Here is a 23,591-nt window from a genome sequence, read left to right on the forward strand (position 1 = left end):
AACCTATGTTGTTGGAGAGAGAAATAACATCGTGGAAGAGACCTAAAGTGAGTAAAAAACGTCCTACATGCATTTAGAATTTATTTAGAACTACAAATTAAATTTCTTTTAGCAATTATTGTTTTTTTAATGTCACAATTCCAACCCTGCTCCTTTACCCGGGCTTGGACCGGCAAAAGTGACCCGAAATAGGCACTCTGGTGGAGTTACTTTGTGTGTGTGTGTTTATAAGTAGTTTTAAACCTTGTGATCCACAAAACAGCATAAGAGTAAAAGATTAAAAGAAGAACTGACTGCGTTACAGCACCCGCTGCTTGTTGAGAGTAAAAGCGATACGCGCTTTCACGTCTTTTTTTAGCGACTTTTTATAGAAAAAAAGTCGCTAGGGGGTCTGAAAACTCGCTAAATATAGCGACAAAGTCGCTAAGTTGGCAACACTGCTTGGTGGTTCCTGAACATCCTAACCAAGTTCCTCTGTGGGTGACAGTTTGGGTCTTCTTCCGGACCTTGGTAAAGTGTTTATATATCCAAATAACTTGTACTTATGTATAATTTTCAGAACTAATGATAAATTAGCAGGGTCCCCCCCCCCTTTAGAAATAGCTCTAACAAATCCTGTTTATACTGGCAAAAAGAAACTACCAGTTGTCAATTAATCACTAACAAGTCAATAGGCCTTGGCTTTGTCCAGTTGAAGACATTGTAGAACCTTCAGCACCACTCCTTTCACCCTGGAAAAACAACAATTCAAAGACATTCACACCCATAATGTATGTATGTAAACCTTGACCACTTGTTTGTTCTCATGTCTGATATGTGTTGTATGAATTTGTAAAGAATCAAGACCACTCAGACTAACCTTCATTAAAAAAAAAAAAAAAAAAGCTTTTATTTGCAGAACATCAAATCTCCTTCAAGAGTAATGGTAACATTAAACAATTGGCAAGTGGTGATCTGGATACATGCGCTGCACTGTGATCACATCAGTTTCTCTTTGGACTTTAGTTATAGAACCTAGTAAGTGCAAGCAAAGTCTGTCTAGAGCATAGATCTTCTGGCATAATGCTATGAGATCTGCGCTAAAATAAAAAGAATTTCTCAGAAAGGAAACGGCCTATCTGCACTGCTCTGCCAACTCCAGGTTAGTATTCGCTCATTGCCAATATCATCTAACTATCATGACGTCTTGCAAAGAAAGACAGTCTTGTCAGGTCTCCACAAGCACAAAAGGCACATTATGTATTTAAGAGATAACAAGCGATTTTCCACAGTTGTACACTGGCATGGATATTCTGCTGTATGAGCTTTGATCCCAGTGATAGGCTCTTAGTTTTCACCCCCACAAAGAGCGAGCAGAATCTTCTCGTAGTCACCTGCGGTGTCATCCTAAATGGGGGAAAATACAAGTAATTTTTATTTTTTTAAATCCATAAATCTTTACATGTTTTCTTTTGACATTTTTGTACTGTTATATGCACAATCCATTCAAAACTGAACATCTGGAATGGGTTTAACTTTTAGATGTTTGCTCACCAGAATGTCCTGGTAGAGTGTTTTGCCATAATTCTTCTTGTAGTCTTCCTTGATCCGCTTCATGTCAATTTCAGAGCGGCTCACCATGATGCGGGTCAAGATATGCTTGCGGGTACCTTTACCCTGAAGGGCAGAAAAGAGCCAGTCACGAAACATTTATATTATAACATACCATTGATTATATTATATGTGGAAGAGACAGAAATATTGCATGCCATTAATGGGAATTTTTAAAAGTAAAAGATTTGACTATTATTTGTATTTAGCGAAGAGCTGTTTTGCTACAGAACTTCAAGAACTGGACAAATTATACTCTTTAGATCTATACAACTGACTAAATGTAAGTCAGTTTGTAACTTAAAAACATCCACCTAGTTATCTTGTTTTGTAAAAACTGAGATCAAACATGTTAAAAGTTGCTTCAGTGGGCAAAGGAATACCCTTTTTCAGCATTATGATGTTACTATATTCAGACATTCACCCAGTGATAAATGTATTAAATGCATGAATACTCCTTTGTCCATGGCTCAGGTTTCTCATGCTGGGACACTTCTCCAGTTCATGGGAGCCTATTTCCGACACTGACTGAGCAGTTTATTTATGTGAATTAGCCAAAGTTAGCAAATTCTAAACCAAAGCAGCCCAGCATTGTTCACCAGTGTCTAATTATCTTCTGTGAGAAGGAGGTATTTGGGGTTCAACAGCTTGCCCAAGGACACGTCAATATACGGATGCAGAAACTGGGGACTGAACATCTAATCTACTAAATAGCAGATAACCAGCTCTAAAACCTGAGCCACATTGACAGCCAATCAGTTTTTTCAAATGGCAATTGGCATCATCCAAATTAAAGAGTACTTCTACATGTATCCGCTTGTGAATCATTTCCCTGTAATATTTAGTTATAACTGTAGCAGTCTACATATACTGTACCTTCATGGCCAAGTAGAGTTTCTCTGCAAAGAAGGCAGTTCTGCTTCCAGCACACTTCACTGTAAATATACATTTTTTTAAGTTTTAATCCAGTCCATCCAGAATATGCTGATTTAATGCTAAAGTAATAGAGTTTAGAGGTTTCATAAACAGAGGTTTATGACTTTACCAACTGCTGTGAGGCAATTCTCAATATCTCCCTTCAGTTCGAGGTCGAGGGCTTTGGCCACATCCACTTTGCTGTACTTTTTGTACCTATCAAACACTGAAGCAGAAGACAGATTAGGTGCTATTCCTAAGAAGGAGATGTTAAAGATAAGACTTATAAAATATACTTAACAAGAATCAAACCAACCTTGACGGAGATGAATGGCACTCCTGCTGGTTAGGATGTCGATGAAGACAGCGCAGTCCGTGCCCTTCCTGGCCTCTCCAGCCTCATACAGAGCCCTGGCATCACTGTCAACCAGCTGCTCACAAACTCCTTCAGTCCTGGCAGCCTGTGATATGAAGAAACAGATTGATTCCATCAGCACAGCAATCAAACTAGCTAATTAGCTAAATTAATAAATCATGGATATTTTTAAGAGTTGGCAAGTTTAAAAAGCACAGTAAGCACAAACAATTTTCTATTTAATGCCACTGAATTCACCAAGAAAGCTTCACATTTCTCAAAATTTAATTAAAATGTGGCTTTTAACTTTAAAATGTGAACTGAGTTTGTAAGATATCCAAATGTGAGTACACATGTCTGTATGTGTGTGTCTAGGGCACAGGTGTCGAACTCCAGGCCTCGAGGGCCAGTGTCCTGCAGGTTTTAGATGTATCCTTGATCCAACACAGCTGATTTAAATGGCTAAATGACCTCCTAAACATGTCTTGATGTTCTCCAGAGGCCTGGTAATAAACTAATAATTTGATTCAGGTGTGTTGGCCCAGGGTGAGCTCTAAAACCTGCAGGACACCGGCCCTTGAGGCCTGGAGTTCGACGCCCCTGGTCTAGGGAGTAAGTTTGCTTTTTATAAACAGCTCTGTGTTCCAGCTTCAGTGGGGAGTGTTGTGTTGTTTCAGAACTTAGAGCATCCTGGTGCTATGACAGAATAAATGATTTTGGTAAAGATCCTGCAACAGAGCAGTAAATAAAACACACTAAAGTACCTTGCAGAGTGCAATGAGGGCCGTCCTGAAGTTTCCACTAGTGTCAGACTTGAGGTCCTCTTCCAGCTCTTTCTTGTATTCTTGGCAAAGTAATCGCAAAAGTGGAATTAGTTTTCCCACTGGCACTTGTGTTGTTGTTCATATTTTAGCTTCTAGAAACTGAAGATTGTTGCTTAAACTTTGTCACAAACCTTCCTTGTAGACTTTCTTTAGGTCTACAATCTGCCTGTTGGTTCGGGAAGCTAAAATCTCAATCAGGGTGTCCTCGTCTGTTCCCAGACCCTAAGGTAGAGATACACAGATAGAAGGATGGAGACAGAAAGACTCTTAATGCTTCACAAAACCAGTTAAACACCTTTTAGCCACCTCCCTTTAGAAAAACAAAGGATTAATATGTTTAAGTGGGTGGATATCATCATGTGCCAACAATAAGAGATCATGGTGAAACCAGAGAAAGCATTTCGCACAAATGTAGTCAAGTACTTTCTAATAGCTTTTTCTGTCAATGTGCTCGTCTTAGTGACGTGTGTTTGTGTACCTTCATTGCCTGTTTTAGCTGCTGGGCATCATACTGGGCAGGAGTTTTCAACAGAGCCAACACGACATCCTCCAGATCTCCATTCAGAGCATTTTTCAGGGCCGTTTCCAGAGGCTATGAGGTATCAACGGATGATTAAATGTATGATCCAGAGGAAGTAATGTTTCCTGTCAGTTTTGGAACTTCTTGCTCTGATCGTGTTTGTCTAATGGTCATTACCTTGCCGTTGGCCTTCTGGTAAGCCTCTTTGATCTGCTGCCTCTGCTCGTTGCTCCTTTTGACCAGAACTTCAATAATGGTGTTCTCATCCACACCTGCACAAGCGAGTAAAACAAGCATTCCTGTCATTCTGCAGCAGTATGACTGTTCAGGATTCATTGTTTGGTGTGTGTGATCCCACAGAGATACGGAAGGTGATCACATATGATGGCCAGCAGAGGGCGTTAAGATTCTTGACAAGGAAGCCAATAAAGCCTGTACTTAACACTCGAGACACATTGCAACACCAAAGCATGCTCGCACACGCTCCAAAGTGTCCCTCATGCATTTCAGCTTCACCTTTTGTCTTGATGGCCTTGTCCAAGACTGCTGCATCTCCACTAGGGTTGAAATTGAGCGCTGGCTTCACCGTTCCTTCATTCTTTAAAATCTGAAACATGTCAGATTATTGTGTTTGGTAAATACTTGTCTGCAGTTTAGTGCAATGTACAAGGTGGGATTCAGAGGTGCATTTTTCAAATGTTTTAACTACAAAAGTGTTGAAACCCAGTGACTGTATCCTTGAAATTAAGATAGAAAAAAGGAGCCCCTACAGTTCCTCCCTTATTATTTCAGATGCCAACACAAAGCTTTTAAAATGTTGGCAGATGCCCTGTTTGGACTGAAGTGAACAATAAAAGAGTCCAAACTGTTATCCTACAACTTGTGCAACTTTTTCTACGCTTACTTTAAGAAATCGGGGAAAGGAGAAGTACCATTTTGTTCTGTTTGCAGAGTTTATAAAGGGAGGGGCTCAAATTCCGGCTTCAGTGACTCATACACATTCCCAAGACTCTCTATGGTTATCCTTCTCTGTGCATATAATCTTTACAGTTCAGGCCCCTTTTTACTTTAATGATGTTTCTATAATTAATCTACCACCATTGTTTTAGTTAATTTCCTTCCTCTCTTCAACATCTAAACTCATTCATTCTTTTTATATCGACGACACCTACGCAGCGTTTTTCTACTCTGCTCTACTGCCAGATCACTTTTTCCACCCTAGCATACCACAGGAAGAGACGAAAAAAAGGAAAAACAGGGTGTTTGGCCTTAGCAACTGGAACAGAAACAGAGTGTTACGTACTGAATCATCGGGCATGCCCAAGTAGACGCTCTGCTCCAAGAAGGCTTGGATGAAAGACATGGTGGGGAGTGGAGTCTGTCTGTAAGAGAGGAGGAGAAGGAGAATGTTAGCAGTGTTTGATCCAAATATGAACATTTATCGTAGCATTTAAAGTATTGTTTCTCCTTGTGAGAAACAGTTGAGCATCTAAAAATAAAGTTTTTTGTAAATGTTGCTCAAAGTAGTGACTCTTTTGCCAATCTTCTAAGTGAAGTTTTAAAGTATTAAACTAAAAAAAAAAGTGTTTTCTTTTATCTGCTGTTGGAGAGGTCAAGTGAAAGTCCAGATATCTACTCTGGACTTACAATAAGCAGTTTTCTATAATGACAAGCATCTGTAGCAAACACCCTGGCCACACCCACTCTCATCTCTGATACGGACATATATTCTATCCCACATTATAATGCATCTATTTATATCATCCGTTCGATTGATTTTATGATAGAATTTGCTTTCTCTACGTAGTTGGGACAGCCGAGCACTTCAAGACAAACTTTAAGCTCACACTCCCCGCCGCCTCATAAGTTGCACCAATCAATATACCTTGCTGCAACTTTAGATCTCATCGGGGAGAGGAGACCGAAAGCCATCAAATCTCGCTCCAAACTCAGCTGAGTTCAGAATCTACAACGCCAAAGATTTCCTCTGAGAGTCAAAAGACTTACCGTGTTGTCTTAAAGAGAAGAAGTTTGTCTCACCGAGTTTCCAGGGGCGTTGTAACGACAGAAAGCGTGTATTTATACTCGAGCACAAACCACTCCTAGTGACGGGTCCAGCCCACGCCGCCCTCCGCGGCTACCATTGGGCTGAACTTCTGCTGTGTGTCCTCGGCAGCTGCGATCTTAACGCAACATCCGGATTCAGTGTAAGAGTTGGCAACAGATACTCCTGCAGATTTAAAACAGTCCCGTTGCTTACTTGAAAACATCTGCGGATCACGTGCCAGGTATAAAAAAATGTTAATAAAAATTGTGATCTCGTGGACATCTGGGACATCTGGGAGTGGTGTGTTCAGTGTACAGTTTGTATACTTTATTCTATTTGTGTACAGCTTTTTTAAGGGTTTATTTCCAATAAATGCTACTTAGTATCCTTTACCCGTAGTCTTTTATTGTTTTTAAAACCCACAACAAGTAAGCTCCCGATGTTTAAAGCACCTGGTATCACTGCTGGGATCGGCAGACAAACCAATAGTTTTCTCTCACAGTTGTCTCACTCAGTAGCGGTTTTTGATATGGGCGGTTGCCCAGGGCGGCATCGTGGTGGGGGGCGGCATCACGGGTATCGGCAAAAAAGGTTGCTCGTACTCATGCCAGCGCATTTTGGGGATGGCATAGGCACCGATCGGTTTTCTATAGCCCATTTGCGGGGAGTAAGGGCGCCCTCCGTTTGAGAGCTGCGCCTGCTGCTTGCGGCACAGGGAGGAGAGGGCGGGGCGGCGGGGGATTCTCTAGCTGGCTGGAGCAGCATCTAATAACCAACCCGCAAAATAAAACAAAATAAAAACAAACCAACAAACACGAGACATAATGATACAGACTTATAATTTGCACCGATGTTTTTTCGAAATTCTATAAAATTTCGTGAGCGCGAGAGCCCTCGGTGCGCCTGCTTGCTGCTGTGCTGAAGTCAAAGTAAACTTCATTGTCATCTCCGCAATATACAGTGCAGAGACGAGACGACGAGGCTCCAGTTACAACAGTGCAAGTAAACAAACAATAAATATAAGAAGAGTAAGAAAATAAATATACACTTTAGGACCAGGGGTAAAGGGATCAATAACAATTTAAAATTTATAATTTACAGTTTGATGATTTAAAGTCTCACACAACCTGTCGGTAGGGGGGGGGGGGGGGGTCCAAAAAGAGCACATTTCATTCATAATGTTGTGAATCCAAGCCCATTATAATTATAATTTGACTCTTGGGTTGTGCGAAATCCCAGAAATAAACCTTAGACAAAGTGAATCTGTGAACTAAGGTGTAGGTCTATTAGGTTATGTTGTGGTGATCCTTTGGTTGGGGGATGGGTGTTCATACTGGAGTGCAAAATTAAAACCAATGGAAGATGGACAAGAAAAGGTCAAAGCCATCAGGTGCTCAGTTTAGAAAAAAGAGAAAAGAAGAGGAGGAGAAACGAGCAAAAGATACAGGTAAGCAGATGTGTCATTGGATAATGGCAGGTCATGTATCCTGAAACAATCAGAATCAGAATACTTTATTAATCCCTAAGGAAATAATGTGGGTTACAGTTGCTCCAAGAAGAAATTGTAAAAATAGCAACAGTAACAGACTAAACTCCAAACAATACATTATGTTACAGATTTTACCCATTTAAGAAATAGCACTAATATATACAGATCACTCAATTATAAATATCAAGGATTAACAGAGGTGATTATAAATAAATATCAAGAAAATGGACAAGAATATTACAGAGTAGAAAAGAGTATGTGTAAAAAGGCTGTAACTATTGCAGTGTTTACAGTGTATTAGATGGAGGAGTTGTACAGGGAGATGGCCACATGCAGGAATGATTTCCTGTGTCGTTCAGTGGTGCTTTTTGGTCATCTCAGTCTCTCACTGAACGTGCTCCTGTTAGTAGCCAGCATGTCATGGAGTGGGTGGGAGGTATTATCCATGATTGTACTGTAGACACTGATGTAGCTTACTGAATCTTTTGGACTTTGTTCAGCACAATATTAATTAGTCATTGTCAGTTGTTGATTTGTCCTATTCTCATTGTATGACAAATTATAATGGCTGTTTGTTAAGTGTTTGCATACTATGCGTACTCTCTCTCTCTTCATATATATGTGTGTGTGTGTTTCGCCAAAGGGACTGTTTGTCCGGGGCACCAAACAGGCTATGACCGCCACTGGTCTTACTGGTTGGTAGATCAATATCTGTCTTTGACGTTCCTGCTGTTTTCTGTTGTCTTTGCAACAAGGTTATCCACGGTGATGTTAAACAGCATGACAGCACTACTGTCATGTATTTATGTGGGAGTCCAGCATTACATTGTCTGTATGAATAACCAAGCTAACCAACACCTCAAAATTCCTCCAAGGTCTAAGCGTTGGAGTGATGAGATAATGCGTGTCTCTGAGGTGTGTTGTGTTGTCATGACAGCAGGGCCAGGTTGTCATACTCCTTGCAGTCTGCATGTCTCAACAGAGTGTTAATGCTGTCAGTGATTACAATATTTTAACCCCGTCAGACTTTGTAATCAGACGGAACAATTGAATTCCCAGAGGCTAGTGGCGACATGCAATAAAAGCTCCGTCACATATACGAGATGTCCTGATATTTTCCGGTGATGAAAGACTTGTGTGATTAATTGGTTGGAGTTTCCAGATTGGAGAAAAAGGGTCAGTTTGATATCCAGGGTTAGGGTTGCGAATGTGGAGAAATAAAGGGAAACGGCAGGCAAAGCTGCATTTTCATTAAAGTGGTATCACGGGTGGATTTACCTCTAAGTAAGGTGTGTTAAACAGATGCTCAAGCTGTGGACCAAATGTTCCAAATGAGTTTCTCAGTCTAAGAAAGACAAAAAAGAAAAGGAAACTGTAACAGAGACCCTCAGGACAGCAGTAGCAGCTGCAACTGATATGATTTTATTACAAAATAAATTTTATTAGCAAGACTTTCTGATGTTCTCTTCATTCTCTTCTTGTTTTCTGGATGTAGGTGGTATGTTTTAGTTTTATTAACTTTATTTGGGAAATTGTAGGTTTCCAAGAAAAGAAAGAGAAAAAACAGAGCCCAAGTGAAGTGTGTGTGTGTGTGTGTGTGTGTGTGTGTGTGTGTGTGTGTGTGTGTAAACTATATATGTGTGTGTTAGTATGAGGAAGCATCCAGTTACAATCTCTATCTCACACACGGGAAACCTGAGGACTGTTTATGGCATCTTTTTACCCTCTGGCTGTGCAGAGTTTAAGCTGGTACCCAGTGAAACTCCATCTCTGCAGGTTTAATATTTAAAGACTGTTTAGAGTTTGGTTCCCATAAGAGATCAGGGTCATCTCTTCCTCCTGATCAGCACAGCAGCATCCTGGCCTGAATCACATCGAAGGGATCTGAGCTGCTCTGACAAACAGGTAGTTCTGCTTTTTTTTCTCTCTTTTTTTTACATTTTTGTATTTAAATATACATTCATTTGCATATTTTTACACTTTAGTGGATGCTGTTATAGTAAATTTGCACAAGTTTAGTAAAGGAAGCTGAAGATTTGTTCTGATACGGCACTGTGAAATGAGAGAATCTGAAAATAAAAATAGGTCCACACTGAAAGTTTGGGATTTTCAGTTTTTCCTGTTCTGAAGCTTGCAGCTTATAGTAGCTTGGAGAGGCTGACTGAAGGATTACACTCCTTGAGTGAAACTGCTGAGTGGGCATTTTGACATCTGCACATAGTTTGAGGGCGCAATAGAAAGTTCAAGATATAGATTAAAATATTTGAGGATTTTCAGTTTGTAAGTTCATTTTTTTTAGCTTTCAAAACTCAACATGATCTTTCCTTTTTGTGTGTTTCAGACGTGTCCACTCTCATGTGTCAACTTAACAGAGATCAACCTAAAGAATAGCAGTGACCTGCACCGCATATTTATATACACAATGTACGTGAACTCTCCCGGAGCTGAGAGTGGATCCTATTCACTGACCTTCCTGGGAAAGAAAGTAGGAAGACATCGATCTGTAGCTCCTGCAGGCAAGCAATGTGAGTTTAAAAACAAAGTCCCATAACTAATGGCTTTTATTCATATGCATGGTGAAAACAGCATCCCCATCTTTTTGTTGTATCTGATATCATGTAAGAATAGAGCTGACAGAGGGGATTGTGGGCAGACAGATGAAGTTGGACATGGGTTAAATATTTCAGCTGCTTGGCTGCCTCCTTTGTGAAGCATTGAAGCAGCCAGTGCATTGAAAAAAACAGAACGCATTGTTCCTAAAAGAACCTGGTTGAAAATCTAGATATGAGAACCTGTGGAACCAGATTGAAGCACATGCAAGCTCACATACTGACTGACAAGTGCACAGACTTATATGGCAGCGGCATTAATAACTGGTAGCCACTACATCTGAATAGAAAATACACCAGGTGTGTTTTTCACAGTTATTTTTTATGTGCATTTGAATTCTCATGGCTTTAAAGGTCCTTATGTCCCATGAAGATGTTATCAGTACCTTAAAGCTGCCTGTCCTCATGCTGCACCTCCTTTTTGTTCTTTCACCTTTTCTCTGTCCACAACCGTCAAAAGTCTATCCAAAGTAATGGCAGTGGAGGGAAGGATCATACCTCATCTTTTCATTTCACTGTCTGTATTTATAGTTCATATGTAATATGTTTCTCTCAGTTGCCTGGGAGACGACTGTCAGGTCTGCTTGCCCCGAGGACCGCGTGGTGTCCTCGAGGGTTGCTAAAGTCCCTGTGGCAGCGCAGACGCTGGAAGAGCTACCAGGCAGTGTACCAGAGCTTCAAGATGAAAGGCCATGCCCGATTATTCACAACACACAGCTTGACCAGTTTGAGAAAACCACAGCAGGTCAGAACAGCTGACTTTTAGTTTTGCCCTGTTTTCTGTCTTTTGCCTTTGGGCTCTTCTACAACCTGCTTTTAGACTCATTCAACTGGATAACTGTGCTTTTATTCCAGTAACTTTCTCTCCAGTTCCTGACATAATTTCTGTTTCTCTGCTGAAAGGTGTTTCTGTGAGGAAAGTTACAACATGACAACACACCCACATTCCTGTACGAGGAATAAAAGAGAGGAGAGGGTGGGATGGGTTCTGCATGACACGGAGAATGATGAAGTTGTCAAACAGGGCCAACTTGTGGAATATTTTAGATAAGGCTGAGAGTGGTAAAGCTTCGAACTGAAAGAGAAAGTAAGCCAGAACTAACTTTTTAGTTAACTAGAACATATTAATTGTGTTATAATCTACTTTTTGATTGCAGCCTTCAGAAATGTAAATAGACATTAAACTGAATGCCATGAATCGCTAAAAAAAAAATGTAAGGCATGTTTGAAATCTTAGAAATAAAATGGAAATGTTTCCAAGTGATTTATGTGTTTTCTTTTCCCCAAGAGTCCTTCCATGTAAGTGCAATAAAATGATCATAAATGCGTTATAAAAAGAGGCGCCATGAGAGTACAAACCTTAACCAGGTTAGCTCACTCTGAGCAGTATTTACTTGTAGGAGAATAGTATTGTATGGGTGGACGCTCCCTTAGAGTAGAGTCACTACTCCTCCACATGGAAAGGAGCCAGTTGTGGAGGTTTGAGCATCTGAAAAGGATGCCTCCTGGGTGAGAAGTTCTGGGCATGTCCCACCGGAATGACCCCGCGGCAGACCCAGGACACACTGGAGAGATTATAACTCTTGGCTGGCCTGGGAACGCCTTGGTGTTCCCCGGGATAAGCTGGAGGAGGTGGCTGGAGACCGGGAGGCCTACAGTTTTTTTCTATCTAGGCAGCTCATTCTCTTGACACAACTTTGTGTAAAGATAGAAAACATGTTGGGCCCAACTTGAAAAAAAGGCAGATGTGAAATTCAAAAGTGAGGTCAGAGGTCCAATTTCACATGATATTTGAATACCAGCTTAAATGTGACAGTAAGAATCCCCATATATCAGTATCATAATCTGAATGCTCCCAATACAAACCGATGCAGTAGAATTTTAAGCATTCATGAAAACGATAAAAGACATTTTATTGAGGTTTAACCTTATTTGACCTTGAAGAAAAGGTCAACGGTCCAAAGTAATGTTATATTAAGAATCCCCATATATTATTCCATTAATGCATATATGCTGTCAATGCAAAAAATGACAGTAAGAAACATTTTTAAATGCTCTTTATGGCATTACTGTATTATCACTTTGACCTTGAGATCAATGCATTGAGCTTGAACGAGAGGTCAGAGTTCAAATGTGACATAATATTTTAAACCTTTCTATGCTACTTTATATATATATATATATATATATATATATATATATATATATATATATATATATATATATATATATGTTAACAGTAGGCACCATGCTTGTAAGAATCTTAGTTTTTCAGTTATAAGGCTTTTTGTCAATTTTTGACCAATGAATCATTGCATTGACCTTGAAAACCTTTGTAGATGTAAGCCAGATTTTAATGGATTGTTAACATGACTCCACTCGACACCCCTACAAAGATCAGAATTATCAGAATTCATTTAAACTTTTCGAGTTACCATGTTATTCAGACAGAATGACAGCACACATACAAACACTACCAAAACATAACCTCCTGGGTGAAGGTAACAAAAATACAGTTTCCATCCACGTGGAAAGAAGCTAAATGAATTTATTTGGAGTTCAATTCCAACATCAGGCCGGGGTCTTTCTGTGTGGAGTTTGCATGTTCTCCCCATGTTTGCGTGGGTTCCCTCCGGGTACTCCGGCTTCCTCCCACCGTCCAAAGACATGCAGTTTGAGGGGATAGGTTAATTGGATAATCCAAATTGCCACTAGGTGTGAATGTGCGAGTGAATGTGAGTGTGAATGGTTGTCTGTCCCTGTGTGTTGGCCCTGCGACAGACTGGCGACCTGTCCAGGGTGTACCCCGCCTCTCGCCCTATGACAGCTGGGATAGGCTCCAGCGCCCCCCGCGACCCTGAAAAGGATAAGCGGAAGCGAATGGATGGATGGATGGACTTTTGGAGCAGTTTTTTTTAGTTTATATGATTCATTTCATTGTTAAAATCTAGCATTTCAACTCAGTTCCCCACATAGCAAAATTGGTATGGCTCGGATCTGGCCCACACAATGTGCTTACACATGGCCCACATACCGCAAAGAATGACGGCCCTTTGGCGGCCCAGATCTGGTTTGCCAGAGGTGGCTCGCACATGGGCCAGCACACTGGTGGTCCTGTGCTGGCCCATGTGTGGATTACCTCTGGCAAACCTGATCTGGGCCACCAAATGGCCGTCATTCTTTGCGGTATGTGGGCCATGTGTAAGTTGTGTGCAGCCATGAGCTGCAAGCCATGTAATAACAACATGTGCCGGAACATAATAGTGCAACAGTAACATGACGAAACTCCGTTCGGACAGTGAATGGCCTGATGCTTTTATACCACTTTTCTATGCTCCCAGTTTACTTAATGTGTTTTATACAACATGCCACATTCACCCACTTTCTCTAAACTGAGTGCTTCCTAATTACATTCATACTCTTGACATGCAGACTGGAAGAACCAGGGATCGAACCACTAACATTCCGATCAGTAGGTGACCTGCTCTACCTCCTGAGCTACAGCCACCTACTGGCAGCAACAAGTAAACCGTCACTAGGTTTTGGATATAGTGTACACTCACAAACCTGTCAAATCTGCATTTGAAACGTTGGCTACCATAGCAGTATAATATTGCAACATGGCATTTGCTTCTTCTAACTAAAATAGGAAAATAGGAACATAGATAGTGCCATCATTGCCAGACCTGGCCCACATCTGGTTGACATACACCGGTCAGTCAGAAGTGCCAGCTTGATGCCGGATCCAGGGAAGACCTGTTTTCTATGGGCCCGGGCCACATAAACCAAACCACAATCGAGCCAGATGTGGCATGCCATCACATGGACAGTGCCATCTATGGCAGGCCTGGCCCATATGTGGGTGGCATACGTCTTATCATGCCAGAAGTCAGCCAGCAGTGCCAGCTTGATCTGGGCCAGACCTGCTTGCTATGTGGGTCTACAAGCATGCTGGGTAAAAAAAAAAAAAAAAAAAAAACTACACAAGCAAACAATGAAAGTATGTCACAAGCTTCCACCTGTAAAGTATCATGACTATTTAATTCTATATATACATACAATACCAGTCAAAAATCTGGACACACCTTGTCATTGAATGTTTTTTCTTTATTTTTTACTACTTTCTAAATTGTATATACTAACTATAGACATCAAATACATGAAGCAAGATCTATGAAACTAGTCGGAAAGAAATCTGATTAATAACTCTAAATATGTTTTAAATTTTATATTTCTGAAAGTCGCCACTCTTTGCTTTGCTGACAGCTCTGCAAACCCTTGGCCTTCTCTCAGTGAGCTTCATGATGTAGTCACCTGAAATGGTTTTCACTTCACAGGTGTGCCTTGTCAGGGTTCATTTGTGGAATTTCTTGCCCTCTTAATTTCGGTTGGGAAATCAGTTGTGTAGTGCAGAAGTCAGGTTAGTACACAGCTGACAGTCCTATTTGACAACTCTTAGAATTCATATAATAACAAGAACCAATCAGCTAAGTATAGAGAAACGACAGTCCATCATTACTTTAAGAACTGAAGGTCGGTCAGTCTGGAAAATTGCTAAAACTTTGAATGTGTCCCCATTGCAGCTGCAAAAACTATCAAGGGCTACAACGAAACTGGCTCACACAAGGACCACCCCAAAAAAGGAAGACCAAGGGTCACCTCTTCTGGTGAAGATAAATTCATCCGAGTTACCAGTCTCCGAAATTGCAAAACATCTCTACATCAACTGTTCAGACGAGACTGTGTGAATGAGGCCCTTATGGTCAAATAGCTGCTAAGAAACCACTACTAAGGAAAAGTGTCCTGCCATGTCTTTGTGCGAGGCAGAAAAGGTGAATGGATAGTCTCTAGTTCCCACCATGAAGCATAGAGGAGGAGGTGTGATAGTGTGGTGGTGATTTGCTGGTGACACTGTTGGGGATTTATTCAAACTTGATGGCACACTGAACCAGGATGGCTACCACTGCATCCTGCAGAACTTTGCATTTAGTTGGATCATCAATTATTTTTCAGCAGGAAAAAGACCCCAAACACACCTCCAGGCAGTGTAAGGCCTATTTGACCAAGAAGGAGAGTGATGGAGTGCTGCAAAAGATGGCTTGGCCTCCACAGTCCCCTGACCTAAACCCAGTGGAGATGGTTCGGGATGAGATGGACTGCAGAGTGAATATAAAACTTGTTTTCAGTTATTTCACATGTTTTTGTTTACTACATATTTCCATATGTGTTCATTCACAGTTTTTGTACCTTCAGTGAGAAATGTAACATAAAGAGTCATGAAAATAAAGTATAACCATTAAATGAGAAGGTGTATCCAAAGAAAATTGTATATATAAATATATATATTATATAAATATAATTAGATAATTGGGTGAAAATTTACAATTTTCTTCACTTAAGCGACTTAAAAAATTAGGGACACTATTTATGTTTACACAGGGATTACAAAAAAAAGCTTCCAATAGACAATATGTGCTTACAGAACCTGTGCCTTCTGCTTTTTCATATCTATTCAGTTTTGATTCCAACTCTCCAAACTCTTTTGCTTAACTGTTTAAGCTGTTGCTTATCCACAAACTCTTTGGATGAAGAGGTGGGCTGCGTTCAGGCGCTGGATCACTGCCGACCGAAGGAAACACAATGGACAAGAGGTCAACCAAGGTGCTGTAAAAAAAAAAAAAGAGGAAATGGGGGTTATAGTGTGTGCGTGTTTCCCTGCAGTATGGGTGTTCAGTTTCTGCTTACACAGTAATTGTGTTGAAGTAAAAAATGCAACAATGTAAAACAGTCTGTGACAAATCAAGAAAAAATAAAAAATACTTAAAGTAGCAATAATAAAAGCACTGGTGATGGTGACCGTGTTTTATAGTGCACGACATTATTACATTTTTAAAGCATCGGTGTTAAAGCAGTATCTCACTGTTGCATTTGGATGAAGAGTAGCTAGGTTTAATAAATCCCAAACTAAGGCCAGCAAACCTCAAAAGCTAAATCATATCTGATATGCTGAGACAGGAATAATAATAAAAAAAACATCAAAGTACAAAAAAAAAAAAGAAATACATGCGAAAAATACAAAAAACAATTTCATTTTAAGGAGTTCATGGACAAAATGGTTGGGAACCACAGATTCAGAGCAAAAACATATGCTGAAATGTTAATTTTATAGTACTTTAAATTTGCAATTTAGTTTCTGTCTCTGCTGTGAGACGAGTGTGACAGTGGATGTGGTGGAATGTGAAAAAGTTACTTTTTATTATTGTTCGTTTTAATACAGGGAGGAGTATGAAATGTGAATCTTACGACACACCCCTGCATTCATGTCATAATTTGATTTGTAATTCATTCTCTAGGCAGACCTTAAATTGACTATCTATAGAATATACATAAATGGACAAACAGAGCATAAGTTAACATAGGACTACTAGGAGATTATTCATGGCTGCATTGTTGATCCCTTTTTAGAAACTGTTTCAGTGAAGTTTTATGTGCCACATACTGATTGCCCAACATGAACTGGCAGACAGGTAGATCAGTGCAGTCTATCTAGTTTAAGTCTATGTGCGTTTGCTTTTACAAGCTTAGTCATCATTTTAACATGATTTCCGAGTATACTTTGAGAACTTTACCTGTGTACAGATTTAAAATCATGCTCCTTGTGCATGGCACTAGAGATAGGTTTGCTACTAATTATCACTTTAACTAAGCCCCATTCTCTGTAATAAACAGTCATTTGCAGTGTGCTCTTTCTGCAGGCTCATCTGAATCTCAGCTGCCAGGCAGGAGTGATGCAGATCAAGCTGAGCAGTCACCAGGTGGCAAGATCTACATCCCCTATGAGTCTGCTGAACTCTGCATTGCTCAGGTAAAATAATGAGGATCATCACAGGACAGTCGTGCAGACCAATGTAGTTTTATTTAAAGTAGAACCAGTTTTACACTAGTGGAGGTACCGTATCACAGATTAATATGTTAGAGAGACTGCGCAGGTTGGATGATTCAGGGACAAAGTAAGAAGGGAGATAATTAGTTTCTTTGAACTTGCAGATGGAAACATATGACCTGCTGCAGTGACTCCAACATGAAATAGCAAAAAGAAGAAGATAAACAAAGAATTAACATCATAATCTCAACCAGCCTATGATGCATGTTAGCATGGTCAAAGCAGACAAAGTAGCTCATTCTTCTTTCTCAGTGGACAATAAATATTTCTTCAGACCTTTTACTTAGTGCTTTGCCTGTTTGCAGGCATACAGACACACAATGAATACACTGTCAAACACTGCTGTTTTGCTCTCACTCACACTCACATGGGTGCCTTGATAGTGCCACTGTTGCCCTCGAAGGCATTTGATCAGGATCGTGATACCAGGATGCATTTTTCTGTTTATCTAATATCTGTTAGTGACTATGTGCTGTAAAAACAGATAGCCAAGGACATGGAAACCATGAGTAAAAGGCACCTGGAAATGGTCCAGGAGCTGGAAGAGAACTTCCAGATGACAGTGCGGGAGAACCAGGTGATGATGTGTGTGAGTGTCTGTGTGAGGGTCTCTACTAAAACAAAACAGTACTGCCAACGGTCCTCTCTTATCAGAACTGTACCGTACAGAAGATCAGATCTCACTATCAGAACAAGTTAAACAGTCTGCGAAAAATCCTGGATGTCTACCAGGAGAAAGTGGAGAAGAAGAAAGCCGACTGGGAGGCTAAAGTTGAGGTCAGAGTCCTCCTATTTGTCATACATGTTCACCTCTATTAGTTTAATCTTGCTCATTTTACTGCAAATTTGTTATGGTGCATTTCTACTTTTAATTTTCCAGTTCATATTCCTTGTAATCCACATCTGAAATATTGAGTGGCCGGATGCATATTTACATGCATTCGTGGTCCTGTTTCCTGCAGAGCTTGAAAGCTCAAAACGAGCTGTTGCTGAAGGAGCAGAGAGCTGAGAGGAAGAGGAGCGTGGAAGAGGCCCTGCAGTGGCACAGAGAAAAGGTTGCATAGCAGTTTGGCAGAATTCATGACCTCTTACATCAGTTATCCATCTTCTGAATGAGAGCACACTCTTGTGGCTATATTTGAGAAGAACATTGAGTCTATTTTAACAATATAATCACATAGATTTTCTTCTTTACTTTCAATTAGAGCAAAATGTTGGAACTGTTCTCCAACAGGCTGGATGTCCTGCACAGCCACCAGGCCTCCAGTGAGTTTAGCTGCCATGATGTTAAAGTCTGTGAAACAACTAATTTTTGTGCCTAACAAATTATTCATGCCATTTTGCATTGAGCAGCATTGCAGGAGCTACAGATGGCCCGACAAGAAATAGGAAACGTCCAAGAAATGTTGGTGGTCTCCACACAGGAGCAGCAGGAAACCACAGGGGAAGGTGAAAACCTGGAGAATGAAGGACTGTCAGCACAGCAACAGACAGGGGTGGGTTTGAATTAGTTATTGTGACAGCATTAAAATAAAAAAACAAAAACAAGAAAAGGACAATAAGAAGAAAAGTTTAGAGTGGTGTTTTTTCTGTTTTGTTTTGGTTTATTTCTGGTGGACTAAGGCCCCTTTTTTAATGAAGGACTGCAGTGATTCTGATCAACCACTGGAGGGCGCTAAAGCTCGCCTAGAGGAGCTAAAGGAGAGCCTGTACCAGAGGGAGAGGGAGATCACTGAACTGCTGGAGGCAGAGAGGAGCCCCATTCCTCCGGTGCCTCAGCCACCCTGCAGCGTTCTGCTTTCCACCGTCATACACAAGGTGCTACTCACACATTAGTTAATATTAAACTATGTGTAAAACCAACTGCCAGCTACAAAATCAAAGCAAATTCTCTTTTCCTCCCTGATTTATTAAGGCTGTCGCATCGATTTCTCTTCCTTTAGGCTCGTGAAATCTGCAGTGCAGTGCCTGAAACCAGAGCCCTGTTAGACCAGATGATTGAGGACAATCGGGTTGCTCTGGCTGAAGCCAGAAACAAACTGGACCAACTCAAGAATGTTCAAGAAGAAAGCAATGACAGAGAGGATGCCACTGACTGGGAGGGGTAAAAAAATGAAAAAAGGGAGAAAAAAAACATATGGTTTCTTAATGGTTGCAATAACTCCTTAATATTAAAATATCAGGTTAAACTAAGACACACTTACATTAGAGTTTTTCTTATATTTCACAGGTCAGAGAAATACAAGTCAAATCTGTCTCTATTGCAAGGAACAGTAAGGGAATTTGAGGTCTGTCAAATTGCTTTAGGCTGCATTAAAAATGGAGAGAGCCCCGTGATGAATGGTAAGTACATCTTATATTTCCTGAATATGTTGGCTCCATCCAGTAATCGTAAGTGAATTCATGTAGTCACATCACATACATTCTTCACTTCTTTTATATAACAAAACATTATTTCTTATTTACCTCTTATTGTCATGATATATAAGTAACAGTCCTTTACACATCACTCCATCTCCGCTCAGACTGTGCAGTTTCAGAACTGGAGGATATCCTGGGTCAGGAAGCAAGCCAATCCACGGGTGGAGTTAAGAGTGCCGGTCAGCAGCTTCTGTTGCTGCAGGATCAGGTTAGTTTTGTTTTGTTTTTTTTACCACATGGGTGAATGTCTTAGGTCAGATCTGTCCACCCAAACACTACAGAAACCACAGACAGAGGCATGAATCTGTCTACAGTGAGCTTTTACAGATACATGCTGCTCATTAGGTATCACTTATATTATAAATCAACAGTCCAGCAGGGTACCAAAGCAGCACCACTGTTATTCTAAACACTGATTATAGAATATTTTAACACAAAGTGCTGTAAATACATGATTTTATTTAATGCATTCCGATAACGCTTTCCTTATCATTGTGTTTTTTTCAAGCTGAAGCAAGAAAAAGAAGAGAAAAAGATAATAATTGAGAACTACACTTCAGAAAGGACCCTGAGGAAAAAATATTACAATATGGTTGAAGACATGAAAGGTATGCATGTGTACTGTATGTAGTGCATTTTAGTTTCGACCTGACGAAACTAACAACAAAAACAACTTGTTTCTTCAGGTAAAATTAGAGTGTTTTGTCGGATTCGCCCTGTGAGCCGAGCCGAAGCTGCGCAGGGTGGGGCCATCGTTGTGGAAAAAATAGACGAATACTCTGTCACCGTAGAAACCCCTCGTGGACCAAGGGAGTTTCAGTTTGACAAGGTGTTCAGTGCTGAAGCCTCTCAGGAAGACTTGTTTCATGACACCAGCAGGTGAGAGGCCCAGCCCTGTTTATTCAATGTAACATAACAGACACAGGGAGTCCCAAATTTCTATCATAGCAACTGCTGTGAATCTAAAAAGTAACTTTAAGGTACCAGCTCAGCCTAACCAAAGCTACAGTTACCTAACGTGTGCTGCATGGAGGCACTCAAGCTTGGGTTAAATTGGGATTTGTGATGAGTGGGGGCTCTTCTCCGTTAGAGAAGATAAAATTCCTTCATTGCCAGTACACAGACGACAGCTGATGCTGCATTTGCTCATGCTGCATTCGCTCATGCTGCTGTGCCACCTCTGTAGACTGTTAATCTCAGTTTGGGATTCTGCTGCTGTGCAATGTTATGGCTATTTAGTAACATTAAAAGGGAGCAAATTATGTTCAAAAGCAGATTTCAAGAGTTGATGGAAAAGTAGAAACAGTGAAACCCAATTTATGTTACCTCTTGCTCCTGAGGTAACTTAACATCAAGACTTCCATATATTTTGATGCTTTCAACTGAAGAAAATGTGTTTCCCACAGGCTCATCCAGTTAGCTATTGATGGTTACAACGTTTGCGTCTTTGCGTATGGCCAGACGGGCTCAGGGAAGACCTTCACTATGGTTGGGGACAAGGAACAGAAGAATCCAGGGATCATCCCGAGAGCTTTCAATGCCATGTTTGATATCATGCGCAAGAACAACTCTAAATTCAGCTTCAAGGTAGCAGACATTATTTCACGAGCATATAAACAAACCATGTTTGGGAGAGAAAAGACGTCACTGCCCCTTGTTCCTCTCTTCCTGGTTACTGTGCTTCCTTTTAGGTTTCAGCCTATATGCTGGAGCTGTACAATGACAGGCTGCAGGACCTCTTTGCGAGCCAGGCTGGTGAGGCCCACGGACACACTCAATCCCATGGCCAGGCCAGGCGGGTGGAGATCAAGAGGAACAGAAAGGGGGTTGTGTTCGCCCAAGGAGCAGAGACAAAAGAGGCTTCCAGTGCCCAGGAGCTCTACGCTCTGTTCCAGCAGGCCTGCGCAAACCGACACATCTCTGCCACCAGTGAGCTCTCAATGCCGTGCAAAAGCCACCTGGTTCAAATAGGGTTCTGCTAATTGATTTGGATTAATCGTGTTAGTTACAGTTATAGCAGTGGGGTGGCATTTAGGTACATCATTACAGATCTGGAAAGCAGCAGAACAATAATACGCTGATGCTAAACCTTTGTTATATATATATATAGAGAGAGAGAGAGAATCTGAGGACTGATTATTAATCAACATCTTCTGAAGTCACACTTCTTAAAATACCAGAAATATATAAAAATCCATCTTTCTTTATCCTGTTGTATTTTGTCATTTTTTAAGAGATGAACATGGAGAGTTCCCGCTCTCATCTTATTGTTGGCATCATGGTGGAGAGCAGGAATCTGACAAACGGGAGTGTAAGCAGTGGGAAGCTGAGCCTTGTAGACCTGGCAGGCAGTGAGCGAGCAGCCAAAACAGGTGCCAAGGACCACCAGCTGAAGGTCTGCTCCTATCTTATGTTTTAATGGGTCAGAGTGGTTTGTCATGACTTCTTTAAATTCTTCCATGTTCTCCTCTGTGCAGGAGGCAAACTCCATCAACAAGTCTTTGAGTGCACTGGGTGATGTGATCTCAGCTTTATCTGCTGAACTGCCCCATGTGCCATACAGGAATAGCAAGCTGACACAGGTAATAAATTAAAAAGGCAGTATTCTAGTTTTTCAGTTCTGAACTCCAACGTAGACAAGCAGGTCAACCAAAATGTGTTTCATCTCTTTCAGGTGATGCAGGACTCTTTGGGTGGAAATGCCAAAACTCTGATGATCGTCAACATCTCTCCTACAGAATACAATCTTGACGAGACGCTCACATCTCTTATGTAACAGAGAGAAAAAAAACAGTGTTTTATTTTATTTTAGCACTAAAAAAACTCAACAGAATAACACTTGAACTCTCTGAACTTTGCAGTTATGCAACAAGAGTGAAGGCCATAACCAACAACGCTCAGAGAAATGTGGAAAGCAAAGAGATTGCCCAGCTGAAAGAGGTGCATGCCACTTTCACAGCCAGCTATTCAAATATATACATTTCTATTTAGAATTAAACCATAAAATAATGTGAATGTATTTTTTTCCAGGTGATCATGAAATTGAGATCTGGGCAGAGCGTGGAAGAGGAAGATGTTTGAACCGTTCTGCGTCGTAATAGTGAATAAAGTTATGAGTAAAGATTGTTAGAGATGTTCACATATTAATTTAGCCATTACTTAATTAGTTGGACAGAAGAAAGGGTGACATCACAATGCGGTGACAGTTGCTGTGAGGATTGCGTGTGGTTTCTTAATGAATGCTGCCGCCTAAATGTATAGAAAGAGGCCCCCACAATAAGAGGCTCCATGTGTAAATGAAGATGTGAATAGTCTGTAGGTCATTCAGTTTGCACGTTTTTGCGTGTGGTAAAAGCTAACATGCGTGTGGCAGTGAGTTCAGTGGCTGTGAATAGACATGCAATAGCACGCAATGTTACACTGTTGTTGACAAGAGTCATACAGATGAGTTTGTAAAATAAAAGCTTTAGTTCAAAGGTCAGGGGAATTTTAGGAAAGGTTCAAATCTGCTAATGTATCAAAGAAAATTTGTCCACTTGTACACAAAAATCTATAGAATATAAGATTTCATACTAAATACGGCACTGTGACACAGGTCTCATGAGGAAAACAATATTTATTATTTAATATGTATCCTTAGTTAATATTTATAATTAAAATAAAAAATTAAATAGGGTTAAAAGATTGTCTGTCATTCTACTTTCCTTAATACATTCCCATAGCTCAGTTTTCTACACAGTGTATTGGATCTCTTATAATGACTTTGGCATGTGTGCAGTACAAACTCATACTTTGTATTGTTCAGACTCTGGGAGATCTGTCGGTTCATTTGTGTGTGTGGCACCCATAAATTGTAATGCATTCATTCATAAAAAGTT

At 40.6% G+C, this 23,591-nt stretch overlaps 2 protein-coding genes across 2 annotated transcripts; one reads left to right on the forward strand and one right to left on the reverse strand.

The window, feature by feature from the left end:
• Window positions 1–872: 872 nt before the first annotated feature.
• On the reverse strand, window positions 873–6,344 carry anxa1a (annexin A1a). The gene is made up of 12 exons (XM_003445526.3): window positions 6,212–6,344; window positions 5,508–5,586; window positions 4,721–4,811; window positions 4,382–4,476; window positions 4,163–4,276; window positions 3,816–3,906; window positions 3,625–3,704; window positions 2,822–2,966; window positions 2,636–2,731; window positions 2,467–2,525; window positions 1,534–1,656; window positions 873–1,386 (listed from the first exon to the last, which is right to left on the reverse strand). The coding sequence occupies exons 2-12, from the start codon at window positions 5,565–5,567 to the stop codon at window positions 1,327–1,329; spliced, it is 1,014 nt and encodes a 337-aa protein (XP_003445574.1). The 5' UTR covers window positions 5,568–5,586; window positions 6,212–6,344; the 3' UTR covers window positions 873–1,326.
• A 3,011-nt stretch (window positions 6,345–9,355) lies between these two features.
• Window positions 9,356–23,582, forward strand: kifl (kinesin family-like). The gene is made up of 22 exons (XM_025897094.1): window positions 9,356–9,645; window positions 10,082–10,265; window positions 10,906–11,094; window positions 17,105–17,214; window positions 17,777–17,881; window positions 17,947–18,069; window positions 18,255–18,347; window positions 18,498–18,558; window positions 18,646–18,788; window positions 18,934–19,110; window positions 19,236–19,396; window positions 19,523–19,635; window positions 19,782–19,921; window positions 20,222–20,321; window positions 20,400–20,592; window positions 21,120–21,300; window positions 21,405–21,642; window positions 21,948–22,108; window positions 22,191–22,295; window positions 22,388–22,485; window positions 22,575–22,653; window positions 22,744–23,582. Exons 2-22 carry the CDS (start codon window positions 10,163–10,165, stop codon window positions 22,792–22,794), a joined length of 2,724 nt encoding a protein of 907 aa, XP_025752879.1. The 5' UTR covers window positions 9,356–9,645; window positions 10,082–10,162; the 3' UTR covers window positions 22,795–23,582.
• The last annotated feature ends 9 nt before the right edge of the window (window positions 23,583–23,591 follow it).

The sequence above is a fragment of the Oreochromis niloticus genome, linkage group LG12, assembly GCF_001858045.2.
Source record: "Oreochromis niloticus isolate F11D_XX linkage group LG12, O_niloticus_UMD_NMBU, whole genome shotgun sequence".
Taxonomy (NCBI): domain Eukaryota; kingdom Metazoa; phylum Chordata; class Actinopteri; order Cichliformes; family Cichlidae; genus Oreochromis; species Oreochromis niloticus.